This window comes from Agelaius tricolor, unplaced genomic scaffold (assembly GCF_023055355.1).
Source record: "Agelaius tricolor isolate 1412-34295 unplaced genomic scaffold, bAgeTri1.0.p SCAF_13, whole genome shotgun sequence".
Classification (NCBI taxonomy): Eukaryota; Metazoa; Chordata; class Aves; order Passeriformes; family Icteridae; genus Agelaius; species Agelaius tricolor.
This window is the reverse complement of record NW_027269273.1, coordinates 9,968,333-9,994,760: the sequence shown is the minus strand read 5'-3', so window position 1 is coordinate 9,994,760 and position 26,428 is coordinate 9,968,333. Positions and strand designations below refer to the sequence as shown.

Below are 26,428 nucleotides of genomic sequence, written 5' to 3'. Positions count from 1 at the left end.
ACAGTATTGACAAGGGACAGTAAAAATATTATTAAGAAAGGAGCAGCTACTTTTTGGCTGACCCAATGTATAGCCATTAAAGTCTCCAGGAAAGAGGATGGAGAAATTGCTTCTGCAGTTCATCTGGAGAGAAAGGGATGAAAGAAATCTACATGGGAAGGATACTGGAAGATGAGTTAGCATTTGAGGAGGTCAGAAATGTTAGGGCTTGTCTGCAGAAAAATGTCTTCTTAGAACATGCCAATAAATGTGCCAATTGACTAAAATTTATGAGCATGTATCACTTTGGATAGTAAATTCTCTTACACTCTTATTCTAGTCAAAATGACAAGCAGAATTTTCCAAGACAGCCTTTCCAAAGATGATGAGGGTTTCATGCTCAGGTTATTTGGTTGGATTCCCTAAACTCTTATTAATATTAATGCTTGTTGTGTGCAGTAATTGGAGACAGAGTTGAAATGGCATTTAACCCTCTTACTATCTTTGAACTGTGTATTTTTTATGTTCTCAAATGTCTCATTTTGAATTAAAAAAGGAAGAGGTAAGATGACCTTTATGCAGGCAGAGGGTTTGTAGTTTCTTCCTATCTTAAAATATAGTGGTACTCCTCACTGATATTTATACTTGGAATCTGAAGAAAGAAAATGTAGGTTGGCACTATAATTATCACTGATCTATAGTTTATGAGGGAAAACAGCAAAGCTGAAATTGGAATTTTAGAACTCTGTTAAAGACTTTGGTACCTTACTCTGTTGAGCTACTGCTAAATAAAGACACAATGGAATCTTTTTATTTTATTCTAGATTACAAGATTTGAAGTGAAATAATCATATTTCACTCCTAACTGAATTTTAGTGCTACTTCTGAAGGGAAGGATTAATTGTAAATGCTTTCTTGGATATTCATTTCCTTTAAACTGGAAATTGCTTTAATTAAAATGAAAACTCTTGACATTGAATTTAAATGTTTTCTTCTCTGTCCCACCATAACTTTGTTTAATAGACATATACCGTTTATTGGAGAAAAGCCATTCTAATTCCTCACAGGAAATGATAGCAATTCCTCTATTAAAAGTTCAGCTCTGTGGTGAATGGAGGTTAGACTACTTGGAAACAGTGCTTCATGATTTGCCTCTCACAATTTATTGCATGGAAGTGGAAGACTTCAAATAGATGGCCTGAATTATTTGAGCACACCCTGAAGATGATTTATTCCAGTTACTGAATTTACATTTACTTTTTGGAAGTGCAAGTATAAAATAATTTATCCTGGTAAAGTCTTTGCATTGGGTATTTGTCTAAAGCACCTTGTCTGTGGTGGTTCTTCAACACAGCAACTGAGACTGTCAAAATGCTTTCTAGCAGCAAGATACAGTAGACATAAAGATGCTGGTGAAAAAGTCTCTGGAATAGCTTGGCAGATTATTTAGTGTGATATTACTTGTGGATTTTTTTTTTTACATACATAGTGAGATTTTCTTTTGCTATAGGCTTACATTAGACTTAAACTGTATTATAGGTCTAACTGGGTCTGATTTTTTAAATTGAGTTCTTGTTTGTAAGTATGAGTAGCCTGAAAAGGACCTTTCTCAAGCTGAAAAATGGGCCAATAACTTGGTTCCTGTATAAAATCCATTCCCAGGACCTTTACTTTCTGAGGCTCCTGCAAAACAGCCAGAAATTATATTCTGGTAATTGGTCATTTTTTCTACCTGAATAACTCTTTCACAGCTAGAAGTTCTTCCAAGGTCATGCTTCCTCTGATAGAGTGGTATATAACATCTCTTTTGAGTGAGTTTTTTTAATTCCTGGTGTCTAAACCATCACACTCTCACATACAGCTTAGGCCTTACAGCTTTGCTTCAGCTGCACCTCTGTCCTGCTTTTCTGACTTTTTCAATGTGTTTGCTTTAATTAGTTGTTGTGGAAGGTTTTATTAGTCCTGTGTGTTCTCTCTCAGCTTTTTGCTTGCCTACCACAGCCTTCATCATGAATAATCTGAAATGCATGTACTGGACATGGCAGCACAGTTTGCTCTCAAAAGATTGATTGTAACCATTGAATCATAGCTTTGATTTATTGTAGGTCTGGGCAGTGACTGTGGGTGATGGATCATGATGGTCATGGTATTTCAGAAGTAAAGTTCAAATTATGTTTTAAAAGAATTTTCCCCTCCTTTGAAGCATCATGTTTGTAATCTTCTCATAGGGTTTATGGCAGCAGATGATTATAGTGATTGATTCTTCCAGGATCCTATTAGGCCAGCTTTATTTTGCCAATATAGCTTTTTAATTAGTGGGATTTTTTATATATTCAGCAAGAATTGATTTTTGAATACAATCACTGGTAATATTTCTAATAAGTCACTCTAAAGACTAAGTTCCTTCATGCTGACAGTAAACAATATAAGGAAATAGATTTTGTCATGGGGTTCAAATCGTTTTAATCTATCAGTCTGTGGTGTTAAAGATTTTTATATTCCTTAATTTTGTCTTAATAACTGAAATCTAGCTGTTGTTTAATTTTAAAATTGAGTTGATGGTGCTGTTTTGATTGTGTCTCTGTACTGTGGGGTTGAAAATTCATACTTTTGGTTAAATTCTGGAGCTATTCTAAGGCAGGGCAAGGAGTGGAACAGCAACAAATGTTGCCAGAAGTGAAATGCAGTGGATGACTTGTGTACAAGTCTGGCTGGGATGGAGTCTGCTTTCTTCAGTCCACACACTGCTTTATAGAAGCTTATTGCAACAGTTGCTGATGTTCAGGGCAGTTCTGAAAAAGGGAAATTGTGGTAAGAGAAAAATACTTGTTTCACTTAATTTTGAAATATCTGAGTACAGCACAGCACATTGCCCTGGTCCAGGACTAGCTGCTGAAATATTTTTGTGAAATGAATTGCAGTACAAAAGGAGAAGCCATATTCAGCTTTTAAATGGACTGTGCAGAGATAGAGTTGGTGGACAAGACAGAGAAGACAAAACTGGTGATGTGGGAATGCTTTTCCTTTAATGTGGCTGGCTTTGAATGGAATCATTAAGGTTGGAAAAGACCTCTAAGATCATCAAGTGCAACCATTAACCAAACACTGCCAGGTCCACAGATGCTTGGATGTTAATGAAGATAAATTGCAAGGGATTTCTGAGCCTTTGGATGTGTTTCTTAATGATCTCTTTAAATTAAGTGAATATCACTGCTGTTAATGTAGAATTTGGGTAATTTACTCACTTTAAAGCATTTTGTTCTTGCAATAACCATGTAAAATAATGCTCTAAAAGATTTAGGTGGGGAGTGGAGGCAGAGACATCCATAATTAAATTTTGGAAGAGTGTTAAAAGCATGCAGGAGCTTAACAGTTTTACTGGGGAATAGACTGGAAAGTTCTGCAATTGTCACAAGTGTCACCTCTTTACAACATCAGACCTCTATGTCAATGAGTATGGTCCTGAGGGACTTGCCAGAAGCCAGAGATGAATAGTTTAAGTGTAGGAAGCCTCTAAGATCTCCTCTGGTTTACTTCTAATACAATTCTAAAGATTAAATAATTTTGCTCTAATTTTTTCTTTCCTCACTTTCCCACTTTGTTGGGAGATGTAATTCCTCTGAGAATTAATCTTCTCTCATGAAGTGCTGACAGGGCCTATCACTGGTGGTTGGCATGCAAGTTAGGCTACCATAAAGAAGTAAATTCATGATAACTTGATAATGAAATAAAACTCCATGAAGAGCATTGGCAAATTATTTATTCAAATGTGTGTTTGGTATTATGATTTTTTTTTTCCAAGATAAAACTAAATGCTAGAATGTTGAAAATATTTACTTTTCTTGCAGTTGTAGCTGGGAATTGCATATCTAAAATCATAGTTACAGATGCCTTTGAGTCATTTAGGCATTTTTAAGAGTAAAAATGGAGTCTGGAAGTATTCCCTCTTGTTTTCTGGCTCACTGCCTTGAGGATTTTTTATAAAATAATAATCACATGTAATAAACATACAGAATTTCGCTTTGTAGTATTAAAGTTATTAAAACTGATGAAGACTAATCACGGTCAGTGGTATAAGTCACATTTTAATCTCTAAGTAAATTTTTGCATTTCCAGGCATGCTGTTACTGGTAGTCAGAATACTCAGCTCTTTCTAAGTGTACCCTATCTGATGTGATGAAAAGACTGAGTGTTCTTATCACTTAAATCAGGGCTCTATTCACTTGACAGCATTTTCAAAATTTTTCCCTATGTCTGTTTTACTTCTTTCACCATAGCCCAAGCACTTGGTTAAGGTTAATATCAGAATGTGACTATCTATATGCACTATAATACAATTCCTTAGCTGAATAATAAAACTGGGTGTATTCATCCAATGTATCAGATTTAATAAGCATTATCATGATCAAAGTCTGCTAGTACCAAAAGGTTCCCTGCCATTGCTTCCCTAATATTATTGCCTGTGCAAAATAGTTGGATGATGGTTTCTGGGATGGCCACCTGCAGGGAAGGGCATGTCAGCCTGACGAGCACAGGCTGATGAACACAGTCAGCTACAGATTATTCAGGATCAAAGCAGCAGGGAGCCATGAAAAAAATTCATCTGCTCCTGCATGGAGAGCTGGCATTTTCTCTCTGTGAGCTGGCCATCCCACCTCTATCCAAATGGACTGGCTTTGCCTGCTTCTTTCTCCGTCTGGAAATGTCAAAGCAAGCTGTCTTTTCTGATCTTAGCCTCTGTCAGGCAAACAGAGGGGAGGCAGAGGGGGACCCTGAGCTAAGAGCTTGTAGACACTGAGTCTCAGAGCCCATGTGAAAGGCAGGGTACCATGCCACCCAAAGTGATGGGGCATTTGGAGGTGTGCTTTGGAAGCTCACCTTCCTAATTCTGCAGCAGTCCTATATTAAAAAAAAGTACTGCTAAACCTGGAAGAACACCTCTTCTGAATGTATTTGTTCTTGTTCTTGAATTAGCCTGATTATTATGAGTTATTAATTCCTTGCATGACTTTGGTGCTGCTGAAGTGGGACACTGACCCTCAGGAGCTGATTGTTTGTGTTCCAAGTCACAGCTGGGTCCCACCATCCTACAAGGCTGTGGTTCTCCAGTCCAGGGGATGCCTTTACAGAATAAATCCCCTGCTTCCCCATCCTTCCCTGCTCTCACAGCCCTCTCTCCCTCTCCTCCACCCTGCCATCCCCGCTGCAGCAGCCCTGGGAGGTGTGGGAGAAGCAAAGCTCGTGTGCATCTGGCAGGAGCTGCAGAGACCCTCAGGGACACAGGGTGGGATCCTGGCCCCACTGGTGATGATGCTGTGGAGTCCCCTGTAGCAGGGCCCTGCTGGGCTGAGAGGACCTGCAGGGGTGAGACCCTGGGAGGTAGCAAGGGCTTTAGGGCTCTCCAGCTCCTGCCCCTGCCTGGCCACGTTCCCTACAGGCCAATGGCCACCCTGGCTGACCTGCAGTGCTCAGGACAGCTCTGCCTGCTGTTCCACTGAGCCCCTGGCCAGAGACACTTTAAAGGGTGGAGCAGAGTCTTTAATGTGGGGCAAGGGGAGAAGGTGGTAGACCATTAATGATTCCATGGAGGGAATGACTGAGATCTGAGTGGGGAACAAGAGTGAGGGTGCTCTGGGCGTAGAGGTGTAGATGGAGGCAGTTGAATCCAGAGAACTGCACCAAAAAAATGACATTAAAATTTGATAACTATGGCTGTGAAGAAAATAAACTCTAACTTTATTAAGTTGCCATTAGTTATATGTACCCATTGAAAACAAAATTATGGAATTACTGCTTTCCCTGTAGGATAATCCAAAAAATTTGTATCTGATCCATTTAATAAACCTGCAGGATACAATAACTTGGATTTTAACATCACTTTCAGCTACTTTCTTAGAGCCTAAAAGAAACCAGGCAACTTTAAGAGGAGCTTGACCCTTATGTTTGTAACAGTAATCAGATTATATGAAATCTATAATTAGAGCACTAATATGAGACATTCAAATTAGTGGAAGTGCAGACTGTAACAAAAATAGACATCAGACATCTGATGAGTCTGAGACATCAGACATTTGAGTGTCTATGCAGACCTTTGCAAAGTCTTTAACAAGGAGAAAGTAGCAGTTTCTGAAAACAGAATGATATTCAACCTTGAGTTTTAAGTCTCTGTAGTATAATCTGTTCTTTTGACTCTCTAGTCATATTATTTATGTAGAAAATGCAAGAAACAGCTGCTTGTATCTTTAAAGGCTGTATTTGCAGCTTATTTTAATTTTTCCACTGACAGTGTCACACTCAAATTGTAAATACCATTAGAAACTGAAAAAAAAGAAAGTTCGAACCCTTGTCTTAAATAATGTACCTTATGAAATAAGAACTTTCATTCTGTTTTTATTATTTTTTTTAAATGTGTATATATAAAAAACTATATATAATGGCTGAATATATAATGCCTGAAGGGAATTGTAAATCAGAGTGACTATTTATTGCAGTGGGAATAAGGGATAGGTTGGATAAAAAAATGACGAATAGAAATTAAGCATCATAGGATCATATAAAGCATCAAAGGCAGTGTCAGATAAATGCCACAAAAAAATTTGCAAGAGTGAATTATAAAATCAGAAAAAATAAAAAAATTTTGAACAGTTCATTTTGATTACTCTCAACTCCTTTTTGGTTTGTAGGTGGTTTTGGATTATGTTTGTTCATTTGTTTGTTTTCCTTTGTCAGAACCAGGTCAAAAATGTAAATGAAGTAGCAGGCTTGAGGATACACTTCACTTTGTGTTGGTTCTTTGCTTTCTGTTCTTTAGTAGTTGCTGGAAGAATTTGCCTCAATATTCCCATGGCACTCTTCAGTGTCCAGTTCTTTCATTTTCACAGTCAACCTTGCTATGTCTCTTCACATCTCTTTAGCCCATGGGACTATGCACTTCACTAAATCCACTGTGAATTTCACATGATTCAGTTTCTTCTTTTCTAAGTAGGTTTTTTTACTCACTGTCTCTTCAAATTGTCATCAGCATACTGCAAAGTTCAAGAAGGCTCTTTTTCTGTTTTCCTGGTATGTTTATCCTCAATTAACTAGTCTATATTCATCCTAATATTCCTCTTTTAGCTTCTGCACTTACACAGTACCATGGCTGCTCAAACAAAATGCTTTTATTGCTTGCTCTTTATTGCTATAGCAATGGAAACCCCTCCTGCCTCTTGTGCTACAGAGATTTCAGCAGATTTTCATGGTTTTGCTCAAATTTATCCTCGTGGGTCTGGGAAAGAGTCCTTGGATAGACATACACACACACAAATATACACACACAGACATTATATGTATGTATTATTCATTAAGTGTGTGTGTATATATATATACACACACATTACATTATATATGTTGTAAGTAAATCTCTCAATATTGAGGAATCAGTAAATCAATCATGGATCACTTCATCTAGAGATGAGTGGGGTCCCTGTAAGAGGAGAATAGGGGTTTATTTCACTCATTAAAGGTAAATTAAAACAGTATGTTTCAATAATTGAAGTAAAAATCAGACAAATTATGATTTAAATTTGGAAAGCACAGGAAAATGTCTGTTTGTTTGTTTACTTGTAAGACTTAGTGATAGTGGGTGAAAGAAAGCAGAAATCAGGATGCAATTATAATATATCCAGAGACCGATATGCTGATATTTTTAATATTAGACTCTTTCTACATATATAAAAAAAAAAAGGTCCTGCTATCTAAAGAATACAGTCAGTGACCTTCTAAATCTCAAGAGCTCAACTTCCAGCTCTCTCTTTTTCCGGTGTTAAAGCACATTTTGCTGATCATTCATTCCACTCTTTTGAGCAAAAGACCTCTGTTCATACAAACACTGAGCACTTGTTTCCAGGGGAAAAAAAAATGTTTCTTTTTCATGGAAACAGTAGCTAGTGTATGAAAGCCTCGGAGGTGGCTGGGACGTGTGGTTTACTGTCACTGGATACGCACAGCGGTGTTTCTGGGGACATGTCAGGAGAAATGAAGTGTGAAACTGTATCTGCAGCCTCTTGCTAGAAGGCTTTGAAATCAGGGTGTTTCCAGCGGTTTACATGGCTGTCTCATTCCCTGAAGTTTACAGCTATATTGTCTCTGCTGCTGTGGAAGTCAGTGTAGTGCCATGTCAGGAAATGCATCCAAATAAACCACAGAATATTCAGAGCTGGAAGGGACCCACAAGCATCTTAAGTGAATGGTCCATACAGGGATGTTTAGGGTGAGGAGGAAGATGGTGCAGATGAAATCTGTTCATGTACTCTGTGACCAAGAGCACTTCTTGACAGTGAGAAAAATGATTATATGAGTGAGTGAAGAGATCTGAAGAAATACCTGAACTGAAATGAACCTCATTTTTGCTCAAAGGAGGAAATTGCAAGGATAAAATTTGAAGGAAATCTAAGAAATAAAAACCCCAAAACCAAAAAGAAACCAGACCAAAAAAAAAAAAACCCACTCCAAAACAAACAACCAAAAAACCCAATCGGTGTTGTTGTGCCTTCCAAAGATTTCCAGCTGGCATTCTTAAGTTGCCTTTCAGATATCTGGGTCACATTCTCCTGATAAGAAGCCTCTAACCCTGCTTCCCCCTGCCTCAAGTTATTAATTATAGCAACCAAATATATTTCAGATGCAGAAGTGCTTGAACATATTATTTAGGAACATACATAATGTGATGATTGTCATGATCAATAAAGTCAAACCCTGAGACAGCTGCAAGACGCCTTACCTATAGCTGGTGCATAAAAAAGCTAGGAGAATGAGAACTGTTAGTTCTCATCTGCTCCTTTTATGATTAATTAAACTATGTGGAAGTTATCTTAAAGCTATGCGCTGTGTTGATGTGTTATGTCCCCAGAATAAAAACCTGAAATTGATTCTGCCTGGAGTGAAGAGCAGAATAAAAGATAAAAATAAAAATGTTGTATGGTTCATCCGGAGTTCAAATAGACTTTCCGTGTCTTTATAAAACATCACATAGTTGAATTGTTCCTGTGAACTCAGCAGATTTAGATTTTTCTTTCCCTCAGAAAATGGAATATGTGAAAGTAATGTAGATTTATTAGCTATAGTTTTAATATTTTTTGTTTTCCTTTCAGTGCATTATAGCAATTGTAATCTTTCTTAAGGAGGGGTTTCTGTTTTCCCCTTTCCAGCTTCTCCACAAGAATAGAAAAAAGAGAAGTCAGTAATTACATTAGTCTTGTCTGTACCTGATTGATGGACTTTGAGATGTCTGGCAGTAAAATATTATCCTATCCTTTCTGGCACAACATCTTGTCCTTTTCCAAGCCATTGCTTTATTTAAAGTAACTGAAATTAGCACAGTGTCTGCTCCTGTGAGCTATGTTCAGATGTGTGGATTTGCCAGCACCCACCAAAGATAGCAGCACCTGCATGCTGCTTTTGCTCAGCCAGAGATGTCCTTCACATCCTTTTCTAATGGTGAAATTTCCTCTGGTGACTTTTGGAGCTGCCTGACTCCTTTCCAGTAAATTAGAAGACATTAGCTAAAGAATGAAGTTAATTAGGGGGGAAAAAAGTAAGACCTCTTGAAATATTAACCTTAGGGTGTGTTGGACTTCCTAAATGGCCTTCAGATTAATGGCTGTGATAAGTGGATAAAAGCTTGTCAGATTTTGGGGGAGTTGAGTTGCTTCCTCTCCGAGTGTTACAATCAAATTTAAATTTACTAAGGCAGATAGATCTCTCAATCCATTTACTTGTAAATACATATAAAGGAGGTGCTATAGGAAGCCCCAATTTCATAAAGGTGCAAATAGACCTCCCCTAGTGCCACTGAAGTAGACTGAGAACCCCAAATAGGTCTTGCTTTTGGATGTGAAGTGTTGACTCCTCAGGTATCTATTTACCATTATCCTTCCTACAGCTGAGTATTCAATGAGGAGACACTGTTGTCCTAAGCCTGTAAATATTTCTCTTTGCTGTTGCTCTGTAGAAATAAAGTAAAAAAAAAAAATAGTTTACAGTGCCTTCACAAAGGCCAGATATTCCATCACGAACATAAGCTGTTAAACTATCAGGATTGTAGCTTGGAGAGAAGAGTAGCACAGGAGCAGGGATTAAAGAGCTGAGAAGCTTTTTTTGCTTGTGTATTTTATTGCTGTTTTGGGAAAGAATGGCTTCACATCCAGAAAGGTGTAAGTGTGTCTGTACATTTTGTGTTTGTCCTGATAATCATCATCAAAGGAATAAATTGCAGTGTGTAGTAACTATGCACTATATTCATATGTTGAGAGATCTTGTTCGTGGGAGGGGATTGGCATTGAGTTTCCTCACACAGTGCAAAATGCAGACTTGAATGTTTGTGAGAGTAAGGCCTGCAACATCACATTTTTCAGTTGGTAAAAACATGCTTACTTTGTTTGCAATCTGATGCGTGGAGAGCCTTCTGACAGTAGCCCTGTTGCACCTCAGAGTGACCAGTTGTATTTTCAGTAATCATTATCCATTTTGTTCCTAAAGCATGGAGCTAAGAGAGGGATGCCTGAGGAGGTTTTAGCTGATGAACAAAACCAAGATGATCTATGCTTGTTCTCTAGCATGTTGGTTATGTGTTTTTTTTCCCCACTCTGGGTTCAGAGTTCTGTTGTTAGAGAATGGAGTACTTGTGTTTGCTGTTGTACTACAGTAGTTGTCATGATGCATATGAATGATTGGCAATTGATTTTTTTCTCTTTCTTTGTTATTGGCAGATTCCTACAAGAGGGAGTAATTGGTGGTCATTAGATGTGACATGAACTTAGTTTTTATTTTCAATTCCCTTTTTCTTCTGCCAAGAGATTTGTTATCTCAGTAGGGATCCTTCTCATCTTGCTTTTGTCAGAAAACACTGGAGAAAAGAGGAGTCTACAATTGATTTTTTTATCCCTTTGCATTTTTCTGCAGAGGTTTATGGAAACTATATTGCAAAAATGGGCTTTAAAAATAAGGAATTTAAAGGAGGATGCATTTTTTTTTCCTCTTTTCCCAAATTCAATGTCTGTATAAAAATGCTCTTTGTGAGTCAAACAGCTATCCATGGAAATCAAACTGCCAATACAACCATACTGATTACAGCCTGATGGTCATCATGTAAATAAAATAAAGATTGTCCATAGGGTCCTTCTTCCCTGTTTCTGAGCTAAAAATATGCCCACTGTTTTCCTTGCCTTGCCAACACGTGAGTGAACATTGGCCAGGCTCAGGATGGGCTTGGCAGGGCAGTGAGCTCTGCGCACTCGGGCTCCTGGTGAGCTGGTGTCCATCTGGTGCCTGTGCTCTGGTGACTGAGCCTCAGTCAGAACTGCAGCCAGCTGCCCACCCGGTCAGGGAGAGCTCCTGGGGACAGGCTCAGTGCCCCTGAACCACCTGGTACTGAATGCTCTGCACAGTGAGCATGGGAGTGAAACTGCCCAAGTGGCAGCGCAGGGGATAGGAGGTGGTACAAAATGAACATCATTAGGGACTTGGTTATCAAAAATATGAGACTGGTAGAGAAATAGTAACCTTACAGAGAATGTTAGCTCAGTGAAGACTCCATCCCTGGAGGGTGCCAACAGTATTAGAGCTGACTCTGATGGCCTCTCTGCTGTTTGTGTGCCTAGACACATAACTTTTACTTGAACCCACAGAAATGAGAGAAACTTTCTCCAATCACAGAATTACAGAATAAGCTGTGTTGAAAGAGACCCACAAGGATCCTTGGGTCCAACAGCACAGCACCATCCCCAAGAGTCCCATCAGTGCCTGAGAGGATTGTCCATATGCTCCTTGAGTTCTGTCAGCCTTGGAGCTGTGACCACTGCTCTGGGGAGCCTGTTCCCCTGCCCAACCACCCTCTGGGTGAAGAACCTTTTCCTGGTATCCAACCTCAACCTCTGCCAACACAACTCCAGGCCACTCCCTTGGCTCCTGTCAGTGTCACACAGAGCAGAGATCAGTGCCTGCCCCTCCTCTGCTCCTCAGGAGGAAGCTGCAGTGAGGTCTCCCCTCAGCCTCCTCCTCTCCAGGCTGAACTGACCAAAGCACGTCAACCTCTCCTCACACAGCTTCCCCTCAAGGCCCTTCCTCATCCTCATGGCCTCCTTTGGACACTCTCTAATAGCTTTATCTCTTATATTTTGGTGTCCAAAATTGCACACAATATTCCAAGTGAGGCTGTACCAATAAGGAGTTGAATTATTATTTGCTGACTTCGAGTTAAGTAGACAAGAGCAACAAGCTCCTGTGTCATGTATTTATGTTTTTATACTGTCCAGGTGTTTATAAAGTACATTGGGATCCTTAGCTGAAAGGTGTTGTAGGAGCACACACGATAATTACTGTCACACTGTGAAATTACAAGGTGAAAGGACAAGGTCTCCCTGCCAGTGGCCTTTCCTCAAGGGGCGATTTAATTTCTTTATCTGCAGTAATTCCATTGCTGTCTCTCTTGAGATCGGAACGTGCAGTATTTAAAGCTGACTTAAACAAGAGAGAGACTCACTCTGCAATCCAGTAAATCCCAAGGGATCAGCTTCTGACTTATCTGCTGGACACTTAGCTATGCATACACAGAATGAATCTCTCAGATCCTCAGGTGACTTCTGATTTTCTCTGAATGAGAAGAGAGAACCTTTGCCTCCCTATTTCAGGTATGCCCTTGGCACATTTGGTTTGTTTTGGGATGCTTTTGCTTGGATTTGCTTATCCCTAGTTTAGGGTTATTGGTCTTATTTCTGAAGGGTATTCTTCAAATGTCAAAGTACAATAACCGAAGTTACCATACAGTAACAGCTAAATTTCTGTGAAAGCTTACAGGTTTACAGTCCCAACATCTTGAATGGGTACTATTAATTCAGTTATTCATGTAAAATAATATGACTTCAGAAAGTGCATCTCAGCCCTTCGAGAGAAAAAAAATGTGCTTTCTTAAGGTACTGGTGGATTGATATTTACATTTCTGGTACTGAGTCATAGTAAATATTAAACTCAGCAATTTAATGCAATGATTGAAATTAGCTTATGTGAAAAATATTTCATTTCAACTGAGGCTATACATCAGTAAAAGCATATTTTCTGCCAATACAGCTATTTTTGGTCTCACAAGAAGATTCAGCAGTTGCACTGTGCAGTGTCTTGAAAGGTATTTTAATATATAAACAGTAGTAGTGAGGTGAGAAGCTATTACAGCTCATTTCAGTGGTTTACCATTGGGCAAACAGTTGGCAATTATTGCACTTGGAAGAATCAAATGGATGATTTGAATAGAAATGCTGGTTCTTCAGTGAATTCCCTTTTTACATCAGTTGTAGCATATGTCCACATTTTTTCCAACAGTAATGAATTTCCTGAGGTGCTTTCCCTTGTGCTTTTGAAAGCTAAGTGTTAAAATCCAGCAGGAGAGACCTGTAGCTGACCTTTCATGCTAAATGTGAAAGGGCTGTTGTAGCCTTTAAAAAGGCTTTTGTGCTTCTGGGCCTCCTGAGAAGCTCCAGTTACCTTCAGATTGGATCAGCTGTTTCAGGTGTGAAACATCAGTTGTGCAGAGTAACTTAAATATTTTTAACCTTTTATGATGAGTCTGGAAGCATCTGTTTATGCATGCAATGCATCTGGCTTTGTGGTGCATTCTGTCCCTTTTCCATCTGTTGGGGAGTGAAAATAACCTGTGATTTGACTCTATTCAAAGCAGTTTTCATCTTTGAAAGTCTGAAAATAATATTGATGTGGGCAGTATGGAAAATTTCTGCAGCCATTATAGAAACTTCAACCTTTGGTATTACGAGGAGTTCAGAGTAGAAGTTTGCATCTGGTTAACCCTGATGCTTGGATCAAAACACACATGGCAGGGCTTTGTTTCTGTGGAGAGGTGGTCAAATGTCTGTCTGTGATCTCATCTTAAATGGTGAATCAATATTCTATGCATTTTTCAAAGTTTAAATTTCTGACAGCCTGCTGCTTTTCTTTTTTTCCCCTGAAATGTCTCATCTCTTGCTTTTCTCTCATGTCTTTGAGAAGGACTATGCAGCTGCTAGGTTTGTTTGGTCAGGCAGTGCAGGTGCTGGTGTGTTGCTTTGTGTTTGATCCCTGTTAGTAGGACTGTCCAGGAGAGAAAGGTAAAATCAGGAAATGGGAGATCCACTGGGATTCTGAAAATTCCCAAGTTTTTATGCTGGTTGTCAACTGTTTTGGATGCTCAAAGTTTACATTTGCTTAAAGGAAGCTGAGCTGTTGTGTGGAGGAGAAAGCTTTGTAGGGTTACATGGCTCATTAGTGAATAGGTATACAGAGAAACCACACCTGCCTGAGGAATTCCTTGCACTGCAAACTGAATTGTTGGGAGAATACTCAAGGGAAGTATCCACAGTCCCTCCTGGCTGACCCTCTGTGTATCAGAGACCGGTCACGGAGCGCAGCAGAACTTCCTGTCTGCTCTCATTTGGTGCAACTTCTCTTAGCTAAGCTGAATTGTAAAAAGTATCCAATCTAATTAATGGATTTATTGTACTTGATATTCTATCTGCTTGCTATAATAATGACTACTTAGTTACTGACTTCATTTCTTTATTAAAAAAAGGCAAGGAAATTGGGATATAATTGCAGAGGTGTTACTGTGAACTCTGGCATATCTAAAAGCATGCAAGAAGCGAAGGATTTTTTTTAGTAGAAAGTTCTTGAACTAAAACCTAATTAGGAATGAGGTAACTAAATTAGACACAGTTTGAAAATGTGAGTTCCAATGTTTGTTGAAAAAATTATATTAGCACTGATTGTGGGAATATGGCAGGCAAAGACACCCGAGGAAATGATGTAGGTGAAGTGAGAAATAGAAGCTTGGGGAGACATTGTAAGAGCAGAGGAAAAAAAGTAGAAAATATGTTTTATTAATATCATTTCACATTTTACTTGGCTCAAATAAGTATTAATGTTCTGGTATTAATGCAGTTATATCTATTGTAACAGATTACGTTGTTATACTTTCTGGTCCCATCCCTCTATTTGAGCAGTTAAAATTACTCTGTGAGTATTTTAGATTGAAAGTTTCAGTTCTTGTTCAAAATCCGATTCTTCTAGATGGTTTGGACAAAATAATTCTCTTACAGAAACATTTTTAGTCATCTTTCTAGCATTTGGAGAAAAAAAAAGTAGTTATTTATTGACTGAATAATAAGAGCTACTTCTGAAGTATGTCCACTTTCAGTTTTCTAAAATTCTAGAATATGTTTGAATCCTTCAAGTAGGTTATTATCTGCAGCAAGGACACAAAGATGGTACTGAAAATAATTTATTCAGAAAGCTGACAATGCAGCAGGAGACTAATCATCGGGATATGTGTGTCTGTTTCTAACACCAGGCATATTATCCCTTATTTTTGCAATGCAAACAATTGGCAGCTGTGAGAATTAGGGAGAACAGCCAATGTAAAATAAAAAGAATGAAACCCACGAAACTGAAGAGGTTTCGGAAACACGTTTCAGAGTGGTTATGTGTAATCTTTCAAATCAATGAATCCGGGATATGTGTGTTTTATTCTGTGCCAAGAAATGAAATAATTGTCCAATTTGAAGGGAATCAAAATGACAATAAAGTATATCTTTGAATGAGGGAAGAAAATTTTTTTTCCTTCTATCTTGGAATTTAAGTATAAAGAACAATGCCTTGAATACCTATCCTCAGTTCTTGGAAAAGGTAAACTTATTTTTATAAGTGTATAAATGCTATAATAATGAAACTATCTAAGCCTCTCTGATACTCTTCTCACTGCTTTAAATATCATCAAAACAACGTTCAAATAGAACTGACACTGAGAAAAAAAAGTGTGAAGTGTAGAGCCTGCAATCTGCAAATGAGAAAACTCCAAACCTCACCATCTCCTGCCTGATCTCATTGTTTTTCACACTTATTTATTTTTCCCTTTTACAAATGTACCAGTGAAGGGATTTGCGTAGGTTATTTGAAAACAGAACTCGGTGACGACATCTATTCCTCCCAGAATCTGCTTGGATGAGAATGACAGGGTGTGAAATTCTATCCTGCTGCTTCTTCAGCTGTGCCTTCAGCTCCAGCTTGGGACTTCAGTTTGCTTCCAGCTGTTTTCCACCCAAAGTAAAATGTTTCCTGGCCATGTGCTGCCTCTGTTTCTGTCAAGTGGGGTTAGGAACTGGTGTTGAAAAGATGATATAGTGCTCTTTACCTCCTGGAAATTCTTTTCTGCAATGAGCCATCCTAAAAGGCCAGCTGTGCCCAGCCACACAGCTGTTTCACAAAGAAATAATAGCTTCAAGCTCTTTTGTCAAGGCCAAGAATCAGATCCTGTAAATTCATGAAAGATGAATGCTACAGTAAACTCTAGGAACTTTTTTTGTATAAAAAGGATTATAAATAATGTAATAAAAATGAAGTGCTCTGTAGGTGCCAGTGAGCTTTATAGGTAGGTAATGCCACATTTAGTGCTATTCTTTTATGTTTGTGTTCCAATCAGCCAGCACAGTACCCAACCTAACCTCCAGCAGGAAATTATATATTCCATTATTCCTTATAGCACAATAAAGCCCTTTATTTATGACAAGCATTAGTTTTGTTGTCACAGTGACAGAATTCATATCTTAGCATTGTATCAAGGCTTTCCCTCCCTCCTTGTAATGGTTATCCCTAAAATTGTCCTGTGCTCCTGTTGTCAGAGCTGCACATGTGGTTTACCTGTCAGCATTAGGATCAAGGCTCTCAGACACAGAGATTCTATTCTCTCTCTGGTCAGATGTAACAGAAGAGGAACAAAGTTCATAAGAAATTTGCCTTTTTTTTTAACTTGTCTCACTTTTTCCTGATTCCAGTTCCAGCCTGCTGATTCCATGGTTGTGGTTGAAACAAGAGTATTGTGAACTTAGCCAGTTATTGTGTGGTGTCATGGATCCCTTGTATGAGAAGTGTATTTTCTCTAGTGCAGTTTTCCTTCTAAAGTGTTTCGTCCTCTTCAAGAAACTGATGTTCTCTTATAGGAAGTGTTCAAATATTGCCTCTGAAAGTCCTCGTGCTGAGCATGCAAAAATCAGAGGGGCAATTAGAAAATTAAAGTATGATTATGTGATTTCAAAGGCCAAGTGTGGGCTACAACCTGAGAAAAGCAAGTAATTGTAAGACTGAAGGCAGAGGTAGCTGTAGGTTGTGTACCTACATCAAACTGGTCTGTCCTTTGTTCTAGACTGAAGTGAGAATTTGGATTGCTATACTTGGCCTACCAAGTGTGAAATGAATGTGCACAAGGAATTATTTCTTTAGCAATGGCCCAGGACAACTCTCTAATATTAGAATCCAAACTTTTTAATAAAAAAATCACTGTTAAGACTACAAGGGACAGTAAACAATTGTATTTTAACAGACACAACCGTTTATAGAACCCTTTATTTTAATAAAATTCTATGTGAGCTGTATCAAACTCCTTTTAGTGTTGAAGAAAATGAAGGATTAACAGTCATAGATTATGAGAAGTAGAAAGAAATTCATAACTGTACCTGTGAATACTTCAGTTTCAGCTGCTGTGGAGCAAAGCTCAGTTTTTCTTTAGTGTTGCATGGGCTTGTGATCTTCTAAATGGAGGAGTAAAAATGAGGGCACTCACTTCCTTGTGTGATGTCAGATAAAATAAGACTGAGCCTAATTTATTATGTCTTATAAACAGATGCTCCTGCATATAGGCATGTGTTTGTGTATTTGTGCACTGATACATTTTAAGAAATTATTGCCCTCTTGGTAATTGTTGTGAATAATTATTTGTGAAAAAATATTCCATTATGTAGGCACCTAAAATTGTTAGTCACCTCTTCAAACAATTCTCTTCAGTTCCCACTTCCACCTTTGAATTCCCACCAAGCCTCCTTCTTTTTCCTGGTGTCAAGTTGGAGCAGGCATGTCAGCATTCAGGAAGGCATCATCACACAGTCCTTTCTAATTGCCAACACTGAATAAATTCACATTCACTTATATCTGTGAAAAACTCACAGATTGTGCTTGCACAGTTGAGCTTGGACAATCTCATCCATCTCAGATTTTGCTTTCTCACCTAGCTGGAAAAACTCAGAATCCCTTCCATTTCTCAAACTGGAGAATAGTCCATTTTAATTTTCCTTGGGGGAAGGGTTTGAAAGGGAATATACCATGCCCTTCTAAGTCCAGATAGTCTGACCAAGTGCCTCAAGTATTTTGCATTTGTCTACAAGAACATTTCTAACCAGCAGTTCACCAGGTCAGCTGAAAACGGGAGGCAAAACCCCCCAGAGCAGTATCAGCACAGTTAATCTTCTGTAAACAGCTTTCCTTTGGAGGCTTGCACAGAAAGACAAGTGGTTACTAAACCATGAGAAAGGGAATTTTCTTACTGCTTGTTAAGCACTGCACTCATTTTGAAGGACTAAACATCATTGAAAGAAAAATCTTTGTGTTTTGTGTCACACATATCCAGAAAGTTTGCACAGGTATAGTTATGAATGCTGTCTAATGAATATAAATTCACAAAATCCAAACTGACTTTGACAACTTTTGTGATATGTTTTAACCTGTAAATTATAGTTGTTTGTCACTGTCACTATTTTAGCACACCTGCAATGTTTAGCAGTTATACACGTGCTGAAGTCCTCGGTTGCTTTCCAGAAATACCTGCATAACAATAAACCCATTGCTGGGGTTTCATTCCCCTGTGACTGGGAATTTAGGATGTCTAAACCCAAGTCTAAGGTTTATGACAGTGGGACAAAGCTGCTATAGACTTGCCTGAGTTGAGCAGTGAAAGATCAGCACAGCCCTCATGAGTGCACCTTTCCTGATGGTGTGGCTGGCTGGCTGGATTATCATGTCAACCAAACCAAAATTAAAAACACAGGCGGGAGTCTGCTGTGGTTGGCACACCCCAAGCTTAGTTTCTACTCTTTCTGATGTTTCTCTGCAATTCAGCTGATTTCTGAAGCCAAATTAATCATATTAACAAGCATTCTCAGGTTTGGATAGAGGCATGAAGCTACTCAAGGCAGCTTGTTTGTTTGTTTTTTTTTTTATCTGACATTTGGTAGTTGACCCTAATGTATTGCACTTGCACATGAGCTAAACTGGTGTATCCTCACAAGATGTCACTTATGTTGGGTTTCACATGTCATTTTTTAAGGGGGATGACAAGGACTCCACCTGTGCATTCTGTGCCCATAAAGACCATGTTCAGGGGTGTCTAAGAGCCCTCTCAGGTGCGGCAGCAGGGAGTGCTGCTGCCTTCAGCTGGACTGGGCTCCATCCTCTGACTTGAGCAGAGTCACAACATGGCTACTTCAGGACTTAAAAAACCCCAAGCTATCCACCAGCTGGTACTATGTGGTTTGAGGAGATTGTTTAGTTACAGTGATGTTTTCTGAAGAGAAAGTTTCACTATGGGATCAGTAAACCTTCTCTAACTTCCACCATTCGGCTTCACCCATGAGCTGAAATTTAATGACAAAATAGTGAGAAATGAATGTGAAAGGCTTCAATACTTTGTTATTCATGACAAGTTAGACATTTTTCCCATAAAATCAAGGGTTTCCAAGGACATGGTACAGCTATGATCGAGTCACTGCTAATTTTGAGAGCAACCTGGTTCAATATAAGCTTAGATGTTTCTCTTATTCTAAATTTCACTACAAAATAAAACCTTAGACATTTATTAGAGAAAAATGCTGAGAGTATAAATGAAGATTGAATACAGTTTGAGCAAGCAGATTTCATCATGAACATATGAAATGCATTCCTTCATGTTAATGGCCAAAAATGTCGTTAAGGAAAATATATTTTTTCAAATAATCCTGAAGTTGAGGCACAGAGCTCAAAGGAATATATTTTGAAGGGGCTTGTTTGCATGATTTCTCTGCTTTGAAGCACTTTGTTTTGTTCTTGACCACTTAAATATATTGTCATTACACTGGGGCTTTGTGTATTCTTTTAAGAGTTTATGGATAAATGGAAAATCTGTGATTAGGCAGGTTATTTCCAGGACAGGAGGAAAAAGGGTAAGTCAAAAGGAAGGCTCTGTATGTTCTGGATCTTGTATTTGTTCCTTGGGAAAAGCAGCTGGGTGAGGGTATAGAAAGTGAGAAGTTTAGGTATGAGTGATTTATCCCCTGCTCATTTATCTGCTCCCAAATTTCTGCATTTGACCTGTGATTCTGTTGGAGTGGGACTTTGTTTGTTCAGTGTTAAACCCCATAGCTTTGAGCCTCAGGGGAGGCTTGCAGAGTCACCCAAATGCATGAACTGGCTCTTCCTAAGAGTTGTTCTCAGACCTCAGGAAAGCAATTGATGGAGTTTCCCTGTTGGCACTCACTATGAAAAATGGCTTTGTGGAATACTCTTCTTCAGAGAGCACTGCAGGAAAAAAAGTTTAAAAAAAGTCTTTTCCACCTAATTAGTGCTGCTTGCCTAACTGGAGGAGCTTCATACAGTGGCTTTTTTCTTTTCTCTTTTTAATTAATTATTTTTTTTTTTTCCCCCTCCTTCTGTGTTACAGACATACGTGGGCTGCAGGGATTTCTCGACCAGGCCTCCAGGCTGGGACTTGATGTGTCATTACAAAAAGTGGACAGGAACATCAGCAGAGTGTTTTCCAACCTTTTCACCACCATGAAAACGGAGGAGCTGAACCGCTACCGGGACACCTTGCGAAGGGCCATCCTCCTCCTCAGCCCACGGGGAGCCCAGACTTTCATTAATGAGGTCAGTGCACATTTTCTTTATCATCAACATGGCAGAAATGTGGATTATGACCCATGTTTTGCCCTTTTGACAGTGCTGGTTGTTAACTGTCAAATAAGATTGTCAGACTCTAGTGCCAGGGAATTGAGATGTCGCATGCTCCATGGAATGCTTGCTTTGTGGTTAATGCAAATGAGGCAGCATGGGCAAGATATTATATAATAAAATTCACAGTTCTGTAGGGGGTAATCATTTTTGTCTGTTTGTCTTCTGTATCAATACTTTTGTCCTGGATTTCAACCACTGTTAATGAGTGACCAGAAAATCTGCAATAATCTATTAGAAATGAAACAAATGTGCCTGAGAGAGCTGTCTTTGCTGTGGAAGTCTCCCAATTTGTATTAAATGGGCACATTACTGATGGTTGAAAGTTGAATCAAAGAGATCTTTTATGAAATATAAAGTTGGAATTATATGTTTGTCTTCTTTTCTTAGTGCTTTCTTGAAATCAGGGATGCTAATTAGGACAGGGAGGTAGCTGTTGGGCAAACTTTTAATTAATGTGCTGTGGGCTAAGTTTTGGCATTAATTAGTTTTATCCAGCTTTCTTAATATTAAATAATGAATTATTTTACAGTGCTTTCTATGTCAGAGTTGAGAATGAGAATTTGAGCCTCAGTTTAATTTTGTGTATTCATTAGCTAAGATTTTGGCAATAAAGTAGGGGTTTGAATTTTTTTTAACTAACCAGGGATGTGACTGAACCAAGAAATTAAAATGTGGATGGGGTGTGTTTCCAATTATCAGTTTTGCTCCATCAAAGCCTGTTAAATTAAAAAAAATCAACTCAAATTAGCTCATTAGGGTTTTTTTTACCATAACAGCCTTAGCCTTAGTAAATTACCCACATTTGTGTTCATTAGTGACTTTTTTAAAAAACAAGGTAAATTTTACCTTAAATAAATGAGGCAAATAGGTAGTTTGGAAAAGAATAAGCAGAGGGATAAATTCTGCTCAGGTTTGTGCACACACAGGCATTTCCAGCAGAAGAATGAAGGAGTTGTATGCTCTCTAAGTGTGTGCAGCTCTCCACAGCTCAGTCAGCTGTTTTCATAGGAGAGCTCCAGCAGAAATGCACATTGCCAGGGACTCCTAACCAACTCTCCAAAGCAGGTTAAAGGGAAATGTTTTATTCAGACCCCAGCTGGGTGGCAGTTGTGTCCCCTTGAGCACACAGGGCTTTGGGGTTGTTGGGTGAGTCAGGTGAGTGCCCTGGCAGAGCCCTGAGGTGTCTCCAGGGTAGGGGCCAGTATTAAACTGGATTAAACTCTTTTACTGCTCACTTCACCTTAAAGCACTGTGTATTATAGGCATTAAGACTAATGACCCTGATATATTTCCAGCTCCCTGCAGGAGTTTAACAGTGGGCAGAAATGAAAAGTAATTTATTTGCAATCTTCCTATATTGAAGCCTGATTGATTCAGAAAAGCTTTAGAAGAGAAAATTTACATCTTAGAAAGGAATTCTCCAAAGGCTCAAAGATACAAGGTGCAGAGTAGGGGAGAATCCTTCCCAGAGTGAACTTATATTTTGTGGAGAGTTGCAATGACTGCTGTTCTTCAGTATCTCAGTTAATAAGTGCAAGTAATTATCTACAGCACATTTTCAGGGAGTCTAGAATAACAACCTGCAGCTTAAATGAAATACGCATTTTTATGTATTTTACTGAAATGCATCACTCACAATGTGTGGCAGTAAATTCCTTTGATGGCTTTACTCAATTCCACAGTTGGTATTTTTTACTGTAGGTAACATATTGCTCTATACTAACTACTGTTGTTATCAATCTCACTCATTTACCGTTGGAAATTGTTAAAAGGTTTTTTTTTCCAGTTTTTTTTTTTTAAAAAGAAAGCTCTCTGAAAAATTCTAAGTAGTAATGGTAGAAGAAAATGTAAGGATATTATTTTTAGATTTTGCACATATTTTTTTCTTGTTTCTTCAACTCCAGTTAGAAAAAGAAATTGAGGAAAAAGAGGTTTAAAATTTGGAAATGGAAAATTTCATGTGAAAGAGAGGTTTCTTATTAAGATTTTCAGTTTTGCTGAGTTGATACTTTGTAGTAGGGAAAACTGTCTGACAAATTTCAACCAGATTTTTGTTAAAATGTGTTGGCTAATAGCATATCTTCATATGCTGAACCAGGTGCTGAACACCAACCCTCTGGTGAAATGCAGAACAAAAATAAGAACAGTGTTTGGATTATGAAAGCTGAAATATGCAGATTTAACAGATTTTTCTTAGCAGAAGTCATGGACACCAGCCATTGGAAGCTGATACAAGATCTATTTTGCCATGTTTGATACTGCAAGTGATAGATTTTTCTTTCTAAAAATACAAGTCTGGGTTTCAGTGTCATAACCTCTTGGGTGGGCCAGAGAGATCTCATCTGATTTTGGATGTACAAAGTTAGGGGACTTTGCCATCTCGTGTGTGAAAAACTTTTGAATTGTGGAAGAATTCAATTTCTCTAATTTTTATGTAGACATGGTTCTCATTTAACTGCCTTAACATCTCAGTGCCTGGTTCTGTCATGTGCTAAGGTTACTGCACACTGTCATGTGCTAAGGTTACTTTTTCCTAAGTTTTCAAGATTTAGTGTTTTGTTATGAAACTGCTTTGACTGTAAGAATGGAGAGGAAAAGGAAAAACATCTTTTCAATGGTATTGCTATAAGCCTGGAATCAGCCTTTATTCAGAATAGGGATGGTAAATGCATTTATTAAATGTGTTAACTGTCTTAGGCTATGCATTAAAAGGGCATTTAGGGACTGAAGCAGACCTAATCTAAAGAGTGTCTCTCCTTAAACAGTTGAGAAAAATGTTCCTTTCTTCATCTGTAGAAATCCCAGATATATTTGTTTCAATTGTAACAGGTGTATGTGTGCCAGGAAAACAATTTTATATTTTGAAAAGCATGTGATCCACTTGCAAGACCATAAGAAAAACTAATAATTCAGAAATGGGAAGATTTAGCACTTTTACCTTTTCTGTTAGTTTCTTTGGTCCAGACATGGGAACCTGAGATTCAAAAGGTTCCCTCCTTGAGACAGTGAGGATTCACCTGCCTCTTTCACTTAGCAATGGATGTGTTTTTTCAGTTGCAAGTAGAGGTATTATTTGTGTGGATTGCTTTTATCATTAGGGCTGTACAGTGAAATGAATAAATGGAAAGAAGTTCAGAGAGGTGAAAAAATGATGAAAGGATGGGAGAGCACGACTTCTGAGGAGAGGCCTCAGGAACACGCTATGTACAGCCTGCCTGGGGGAATAGAGCTGCCAGGCACTTGAGAGGAAACATGAGCAGAGCAGGAGGAATTATTTCAGGTGATCATGGGATGTCTAACAGGAAGTAATGACCCGAAGCTAAAGAGGGAATGCTTTCTAACAGGGAGGTCAGTTGGACAAGGGGAATGCTGGGCAGGAGAGTTCAGGGAGGCATCATCCTGCAGCAAGAGCTCACCAGATAAAACACTGGTAAATCAGGCTAGCAGTTTGTCCTGAACTGCTGTGCAGGATGTTCTGGGTGACCCAGGAGCCCTTCTGCCAGCAAACATGTGTTGTGTGAATAAGTTTAGACTTGGTACTTTTTATATACAACCTATCTGAAGAGGAGGAAAAGATCTTGTAGTTCAGCACTTCTCAGGTTTCCTGTGGCAGGTGTGCCGTTCCTGACCTCTGTGGAGGGTTTGGTTTCTTAATTCTTCAAGAACACATGATTTATTTGGGATATGTATTTTAATAGGATTTGCCTTTATAAATATAGGTGATATCAATTGCTCCATAGACTTTACTCTTCCTTCTTTGCAGTATTTATATCCAACCTTTGCTTTTGAACACCAGTGAAATGGAGGCTATAACACAGTTGCATGTAGTTATTGACTTGAATATAGAAGGCATTATCAGCTTTACAAAACCTTTAACTCAGCATTACTTGTATTTTTGGCAGCTTCACTGAAGTGAAAAATGTTTTTGTTGAGGTGGATCTCTGAAGGTGCTGCAGTTCCTTGTGAGCCTGCCTTGCCTGTAAGCTGGTGAGCTGACTGCAGGAAGGTTGTATGCATATCCCTGCAGCCTAAAGCAGAACTCTCTGCATGCTTAGGATAGTAAGCAAGTTTAAAAAAAGAAGACTATAATAAAAGAGAGCAGATTAATTCCTTTAAAAATTAATACAAAACTGCTTTATCAATGTGGCAGGGTTATGTGAATCACAGCAATTCCAATCTGAGCTGAAGCTAAAAATTTCCAGTATAACACTGTGTTAAACAGCTGTAATTTATCTCTGCCCTGTTTATATGATCACCTCAGTGTCCTCATTGGAAAGCAAAGCCTTCTCTATTTCTCTTTCACCCTAGTTCCTGCTAAGTGTTCTGAGTGATTCTTTATAGATATCTTGCTTTTGGTTTGGGCTTTTGGGGTCATTTCACTGTGATTTGTGGCCTTCCTTCAACCCTGACCACTGAAGATGCTGGGCTCCTTCCTCCCAGATCACTCTCAGTTGGCACCTGCTCGAGAACCCTGCTCCAGCCTTCTCTTTTCCCTCCTGCAGTTGGTGACTGCTATTACTTGACTGGAGCTGAATGAAGTATTTTATGGCATCTTGAACAATTTGCACCCACAAGCAATTGTATGAAATAGTTTTCCAGGGACATCCACTTCTCAGAATTTAACAGGAAAAAAGTTCAATATTAATATTCTGGCACTTAGCACTTCATCTCTCTCTCTTTCTCTTTTTTATTTATGTTACAAACATCCAACATATTAGTCCATACCTCTGTTTTATATGCAGTATACAAACATCTCAAAATATTGTTCAATAATTTTGGGAAAAAATAATGCCTCTTCTGTTTTTAGAAGGCAATTTCTATGTTTAAAGAGCTGCTAGTGATTTGTGAATGCTGCTAACAGAACGGTAGAAATAATCCATTCTTCTTTCAATAGTTCAAGTTAAATTGTACCCACCTTATTTCTTCTAAATCCTCCTCTGGTATTCTATTTCCTCCTTAGAGCTAAAATCTTGTCTGCTATTGCTGACATTTTCAATATGCTAAGACTCTTTGTGCTTAAAGAGAATAATAATTATAATTAAAGCCCAAGCAAACCTCATTGAATTGCTAAAACTTAAGTGTAAACAAAGCCCTCCCATTCTGGTATAAATTGGCTTTGAAGCAAGTTTCTTTCCACTGGGCCAAAAAACCTCCCAAAACACAAACCCTCCTACATTTTTCTTCACAATGACTAATCCAAAGGATGGGGTTATTCTCACAGGGATCCCAATCAAATGTGTTTGGAACACTCAATTACATGGATTTGTAGACACTGTGAAGAGGGGGGAAAATTGTTGAACAAATGATTTATGAATTGCTTACATAGCTTCATTTAAATGAAATTCCTTTTACTACTGCAGGGAGAAGTGACAATTTTAATTTTTATTTTTTTTATGCCACTAGAATGTTGCATGAGATTTTGAACCTGAATGTTGAAATCATGAGAGGCAGGAGGCTTGCATCCAGTTTTCTGTATCTAGCAATAGCTGATAGCAGTTTTGTGAGTCTTTGTGGGTCAATTGAGCAAAATAAAATACGGAAATTGGATGCACTGGCTGGAGGTGCACAAAGCCCTTTTGAGTCTAAATACTGCTTTACTGGCAGTTTTACCAAGTCT

At 38.5% G+C, this 26,428-nt stretch overlaps 1 protein-coding gene across 6 annotated transcripts in view; it reads left to right on the top strand.

Annotated features, from left to right (window-relative positions):
- The window catches only part of GRID1 (glutamate ionotropic receptor delta type subunit 1), a 485,778-nt gene that overhangs the window by 247,824 nt on the left and 211,526 nt on the right, over positions 1–26,428 (top strand). For all 6 annotated transcript variants that reach the window (XM_071438687.1, XM_071438688.1, XM_071438689.1 and 3 more), the window contains one exon: positions 20,519–20,724. In XM_071438687.1, the coding sequence (XP_071294788.1) occupies positions 20,519–20,724 (206 nt within the window). The remainder of the gene's footprint in view (positions 1–20,518; positions 20,725–26,428) is intronic.